This window comes from Echiichthys vipera (assembly GCF_963691815.1).
Source record: "Echiichthys vipera genome assembly, chromosome: 19".
NCBI classification, from domain to species: Eukaryota; Metazoa; Chordata; class Actinopteri; order Perciformes; family Trachinidae; genus Echiichthys; species Echiichthys vipera.
Genome location: NC_139844.1, coordinates 20,026,563 through 20,033,319, shown reverse-complemented (window position 1 = coordinate 20,033,319; position 6,757 = coordinate 20,026,563). Strand labels below are relative to the sequence as shown.

General features: G+C 45.1%; 1 protein-coding gene across 1 annotated transcript; it reads right to left on the bottom strand.

Annotated features, from left to right (window-relative positions):
• Nucleotides 1-1,362: 1,362 nt before the first annotated feature.
• On the bottom strand, nucleotides 1,363-6,244 carry LOC310961961 (uncharacterized protein). The gene is made up of 6 exons (XM_083934276.1): nucleotides 5,988-6,244; nucleotides 4,739-4,995; nucleotides 3,805-4,134; nucleotides 3,239-3,303; nucleotides 2,251-3,148; nucleotides 1,363-2,126 (listed from the first exon to the last, which is right to left on the bottom strand). The coding sequence occupies exons 2-6, from the start codon at nucleotides 4,880-4,882 to the stop codon at nucleotides 1,869-1,871; spliced, it is 1,695 nt and encodes a 564-aa protein (XP_083790402.1). The 5' UTR covers nucleotides 4,883-4,995; nucleotides 5,988-6,244; the 3' UTR covers nucleotides 1,363-1,868.
• Between the last annotated feature and the right edge of the window lie 513 nt (nucleotides 6,245-6,757).

The window sequence follows — 6,757 nt, the reverse complement described above, 5'->3', positions numbered from 1 at the left end:
TGGCACCAAAACACACGTCACGCTTGCTATTTCCGTCTGAGGTGCCACATAGCACCAAGAGGTAGGGTGACAGGGCTGAGGCATCATGGGGCCAAGGGACTTCCGTACACCCGCCCAGCCTTTACATGACATTTCACACTTTGGCCACCTCCGCTTCAAGGGAGTTTGTATTATATATGAATGTACGGCCGAGCATACACATGTGCTTTGTGTGTACAGAAAAAATGTATTGGGTGAGAAAATATATAATTGTATTGTGTATAATTGAGAAAATGTATAATTTAAATTTTGTGTGTACGTGTGAAGTGTTTCCTCACCTTCCAGAGAGCAGGAGGTGTCAGGGAAGCCAGAGGTTGTTGATGCAAGCCTATGAGGCGAGAAACACGGCATGAAAAATGATCCCTTCTGCTACAGCAGTGTTTGTGCTGCACACTTGATATGTTGGTAACGACTGATAACAACACTGTAGTAGGACAAATGCCTTATATATATATTTAAAAAATTAATTAAATCTACATAATCTTTGCGTCGTGTTATCATGATGGATTCCTGAACCTACAAAATGTCACTTGAAGAAACATACCGAGCATGATGAGATGCAAAATGACCACAAAGAAATATAAAACCACTTCAAAGCAACTGAAAAGACACACAGTAACCACAATGAGACACAAAGTGACCACAAAGCAACACAAAATGGCTAGAGACACAAAACGAGCATGAAGAGACACAAAACAAGCACAAAGTGTCACAAACAACTAAAGAGAGATAAAATATATCACTATGAGAAACAAAACGAACACAAGGGCCACAAAAACACAAAACAACCACAAAAAGACAGAAAATGACCACAGAGACAGAAAATGATCACTACGAGACACAAAATGATCACTATGAGACACAAAACGAACATAAAGAGACATAAAATGACCACAAAGAGATGCATAACAACTACAATGTGACATGAAACAACAAAAAAAGAGGCAAAAAGTCTGTCGCTGCTATGTAGGAAAGATGCTGGGGCATTTTACACGCCTGTGCCCAAGGGCCTGTTGAGTCATAATCCATCCATGGCAGTTGTATATTAAAGACCTCTGTTTAAAGAACAATCTAGAAATTATCACATATTTTATCATGCGACTTCTCAAGATATGTTCTAACCAGTTGATGTGTTAAAGCTGTCGGACAGTTAGCTCATTTACAACAGCGACCGTCACAGCTTGAGCTGCCATTGCACTGGCACGCAGGGAGCTGCTGGTATCAGATGTCCATAGCCTTGACATGCAGTAAATCATCAACACTCTTGAGTCATCGCTAATGGAACAATGCAATGCTGCAATCGAGGAGACACGAGACTTTATGTTAAAGCACTGTCATATTTATTACCAAGAAAAAAAAAATACATTAAAGGCATACCATAGTCATAGACATCTTAAATATATTATTTTGACAATATACAGTAAAACACACTGTTGTTAACAGTTAGCAGATTGCTGCGGGGAGCACAGTTGCGACTCAATCTACTCCTACTGGTGGCCAGATTGAATTTGATTCAACATGGCAACCATGAGGATTAAACACATGAGCATGCACCCTCAAACTAGGGCTGCATGCGAAATCTTATACAGAAACACCTGAAATTCAATACAAAAAGGAGAATATGGGGGGAAACTGCAGCTGAGCAATAAGTTGGTGTGTTGGAAAACGGTTTCAGCACAGAAGAAGCAGAAAGCCACAGCAACACCGGAGAATGTTGTGGATGTGTCTCGATCATTGCATCAAGAAGAAATTGAGCATTTCTTTAACTCTCTTAAAGCACTTTGTTTCACAGAAAAGTCCTTAATATTTACACGGAGAGAGGAAAGGGATCACATAATGACAGTCTCAGTCTGAAGAGAATAGGAAATGTGAGGCCGGGGCTTCAGGGCGGGACTTGGGGTTCTGGTCATGGGGCTAGGAGGGCGAGCCAGGGGGCTTGGGGGACAGTACATTGGGCCTGATGGGGTTGTGATGATGGCGGCAGGGGTGTGGCCGGCCCACCTGGAAGGAGGTCTCTGGTTGGCTGGCCGCGCAGGACGAGAGAAGCTCTTCTTATGATTGGCTGGGGATGACTGGGCTGGGTTTACCTGAACAAAGACATACGGTAACAGGACGTTAGCTTGTGCAGTATCAGCATTAGTTTCATTGGTTATTTGAACCAATGAATCAATTTTTCATTGGTAATATTGACGCTAATGCTGAAAAACCTACCTGTTGTGGATCCTGTCTGTAAGCTGTGTGTCCGGCTCTGAGACTAGAGCTGTACTCATGTTGGATCTCCAGCATGTCCAGGAGCTCAATAAGTCCTTCATCTCTAACTCGGCCACAACCTGGCAACTCCTGTCCCACTGACCCCCCCCTCTGGATCTTCTGAGCTCCAGATGAAGCACTTGAGACCCTGTAGTCCATTTTGGGCTCCACATGTTGGGGTGCGGGCTTCCTTGCTCCATCTCTGTCTGTTGCACTGTTAGCCCTGGGTCTAATCTTTGGGCTCCCTGCCACCTGTGACCTCCTCTGGGACTGCTGAGGATTCGGGTGGGACCCTCTAGAACTATTGTAGCCACCTCTGTGATCCTTGTGGTGTTGTCTACCAGAGTCTGATGCTAACCCCCATTCTTGGCCGGGCTCTATCACTGCTGTCAGCATATCAGAATCTGCTTGGCATTTCTGGGTAGGCATGCGCACGGGCGCCCTGCTGGCGACTGCAGTGGCTCCCAGAGCTCTGCGCTGACAGGCAGGGGAGAGACACTTTGGCTCTGGAGCCAGACCCTGATGGGTCACCACCCCTGATTCAGTGAGCATTTTGCCCTCATTTTCCTGAAGCATGGCTCCAAACTTCCTGAGAACAGAGGGGCTGCCGCACTTCCTGTCCCCGAGGACGCCAGGACCATATGACTTCCTGTCCAGAGCGGGAGATTCAGCTGTTGGGATTGGGAGCTGGGGGCGTGGTTGTACAGCAGAAGCATCCCTTTGTCCAAGAGGGGGCTTGGCACCTGTGTTTTCTTTATTGGGGGAACTCTCTCTGCAGGAGGAGCTCTTCATGTGAGATACCTGGTTCTTCCTGTTTTCAGTCTCCTCAAAACTGCCCAAAAACTGCTCTTGACCAAGCCTGAAACAGACAAAAATAAGATTAACAGGTGTTTCCCTCACATCCCAACATTCAACAAAAGGTTCATAAATTTGGCACTGGCACACTTACCTTTCATTTCCAGGACTTTTTCTGATCTCTGTTCCTGGGCTCACCTTGATTGTGTCACTGAAGCGCTGAGACAAATGGGAAAAAACATATTTTAAAAATATCCATACCTCCCTCCACCTACTATATTTAAAAGCTTTAAATGATTCTGCCACTTCAAGATCATTGGCAATGTTCCTTTTACCTTACCAAAACTGAACCAGAGCTGACCCTTGATTATCACTCGATACAGCACTGCTAAAGCTACTGCGATCTACTGTACATTAATGTTAGCTGTGCACATGGCTTTTCATGTGGAACAGGAAACAGTTTAACGTCTTGGCTTTCTTCCTGACAGCTTCATCAGGAGTTGGGAAAGGGCAAGAGCTGGTGAAAGTATGTGAAACTCCTATCTGGTAACCTGTCTGTGTAAGCAGACTGGAAGGAACCAGCTAACTGTAATCAATACGTTCCTGACTGAACTCCAGATTTGACTCATATCATAACTACATATCTGGTTTCCTCAGATGTGCAGATGCCAACAGAATGAGGCATAAGGCAAGGAAATGATAAGAATTGCCTTTACTTACCACATGGCGAGCTCCATTGTTCTTCTGGCTCACTTGCTTTCCCTGGTCCAAATAATCCTGCAACAAGTCTCCGATCTCCGAATTGGCGTGGCAGTAACCATAGCCATTCTGATGACTCACTGGGTAGCTGTACCCACCGGTGCTATAGTTACAGCCGTTACTATAGTGATGTGGCACAGTTATAGCTCCAGGGCGATTCTTGCTGTGATGGCCGGGCGCAAAAAGACCATTTCCATGGTGCCCTAGGCCGCACTCCAACTCGCCGCCATTTTTCTGGTTGTCAGTATTGATCTCGTTTGCTCCTCTTCGGGCCTGAACTTCATTGTACAACTGAAAAATGAAAAAAGAAAAAGAAAACATAAACAACTTCCTGCACATATTCTACACAACTACATGCAAAACAAAGCTCAACAACAGGAACACGTCTTATAATTATCACAAAATCGTTACAGCCTAACCTATATTTGTGATTAGCACTTGGTATTCCACTTTGCGTAACCATCTGTTTCCCATCGCAACCTTTAATACTCCTTTAGTATCCGCTTTCAGACTGTGTATGTGTGAGTGAGTGAGAGTGTGTGTGCGTTCAGCATGTCTGTTGGCACGTCAAAGTTTAATTAGCTTGTTAACATTTGTCTGTATCATTGCTCCAACAAGACCATGACGTTGAGTGAGTCGGTTCGCTGCCAACGGTTTATTATGGTGCACTAGCACACACACACACACACACACACACACACACACACACACACACACACACACACACACACACACACACACACACACACACACACACACACACACACACACACACACACACACACACACACACACACACACTAATAATCTGTAAACAAAGCTATTAGCATGGTCACACACCCTGACAACGATGTCATGTTTGAGTTTGACAATTTAATTTTGTCCGAGACCTTACCTCTTCGATTTTCTTCTGGATGTCCTGCAGCTGGTCTTCCCACTCTTGCATCTCTGAGTCAAAGTTGTCCATCAGATCCGGCCTCTCCTGGCCCCAGCCCCGGCCACTGTGTTCCAGCCCACGCTCCAGATCAATGGCTGCCATGACGCAGGCCGTTCAATACCCAGAGGCCCCTTTAAATGTCAATTTCCCCTTTCTCCTGTTTCGCTTTCCTGTCAGTGGTCTATAGAGTTGGAGGGATCGATGGCCTGGAAACACTATAAAGACAGATACATAAGGGGGAAAAGAGGGTTGGCATACTTTCTAAAAAGAGGCAGAATAAAACATACTACAGCACCAGTGGTAATAACACCTAACTGAGGTTAAATTGCAGCAAGTGAAACCTATTCATCCCAATGAACTTGGGGTTTCTTGTTACTGGTCTCTGTTGTTTAAATGACTTGTACTATTGGACACTTTCCACCCTGACAAAGGTCAGATATTTATGGTCCTCTCCTGTTGCATTCTTCAAAATTCACAGGCATGTTAGCCTACCTATGCAGCACGTGTGGACAAGAGTGTCGCATGCCCGCTCTTGGTCACTGTGACCTCCAGCCTGCCCGCCTCGCCACACAGGGGAAAGTAACTCAACACAAACTGTTTATATGAAGGGTTCAACATCCAAATGTCCTCTGTACTGTGTCTTTATCTCAGATGCAATCAGGGTTGCCTCCTGAAATGCATCCACAAACACTGTTTATTTGGTTAACATTTATTAATATCATGGTTGGGGGGGGGGGAGCACTAATTGCCTAACTATTATTGCAGCCCCCTGGCTTTTTTGTTGTTGTTGTTGTTGTTGCCATCATTAAATATGACATGTACCCTGGTCGAAATTGCCCGAATGTACCGTCCACTCCCCTCCCACCTCTTATGCAAGTGTAGAGATATTAATAATCGTGTAACTACGCATAGTAAACTGCAGCCGCATGGTCTGTGCGCATGGGAGAGTAACGGAGAGAGTCTATGTCAGAGACAGAACCATAGTAGGCTAAATCACAACCCAAATTTGTTTAAGAATTTAAAAAAATGAAAAAGAAAACGTACATAACGCATATGTATATATCTCCATAGGGTTAAACATGCCGGTGGACTGTTGCCATTCATGCCTTCTAAATTTTAAAGTTATATACAATTAATATAAAACTATATCGTCCCATATGGCATCAATGCATAATTATTTACCTAAATAATAACCGACTGCCCTTACCTCTCTTAACTCAAAAGTGTTCACTGCTCCAGTATAAATCCTCAGCCTGCTCTAGTTCCTGCGCGCTGTGCGCTCCGGGCTCTCCAACGGGTTCACTCCCCACGGCGCCTAATTGTCAAGTGCCCTCTCTCCGGTGCGTCCCCCCTCTCGCTTTTCCACCGCTGCGTTACGTAAAACCCCGCGGACTGGATTTGAAGCGCTTGGTGTCGGGGTTAACTCCGGAGCGTTGAGCTGAAGGGTAAACAACTTCTGTTCCAGCCGGGGGTACCCAGCCTTTATACCGCTCCGCACTGTTTACGTGCGCGCGCCATTGGAGCCAGGATCGGATATCATAATGTCAAATTTATTCCAGCATTTTAAGTCTCGATGGGACAACTGTCGTCACCAACATCCTGGCTATAATTACCGGGGCTCACGGAGAGAGGGAAAGTGTTTACATAGCTATTTCAGCTGCTGCGGTCTCTCGGCCAATGGGCTTCTCTGTTGCTACTCTGCTTTAGGATGCTCGGGCAGATTTTGTCTTGTGACCATGCCCCACTCAGACCACTGCAAATCATTTTTTCCTGGGGATGCCAAAATGGGTGTGTGTGTGACACCGTGAGTAATAATGTGTCACACAGTCACTAATATCTTTATTGGAGGTAGTCACGAAGAGGAAACTGCCAGGTGGATGACTGGCATGTCTGGCAAAATTTCACTTTTTTCCTTTTTTTTTTAACTTTTAAAGTCATTACACTTCACATAGTCTTAACATTTATATTGTTTTACAA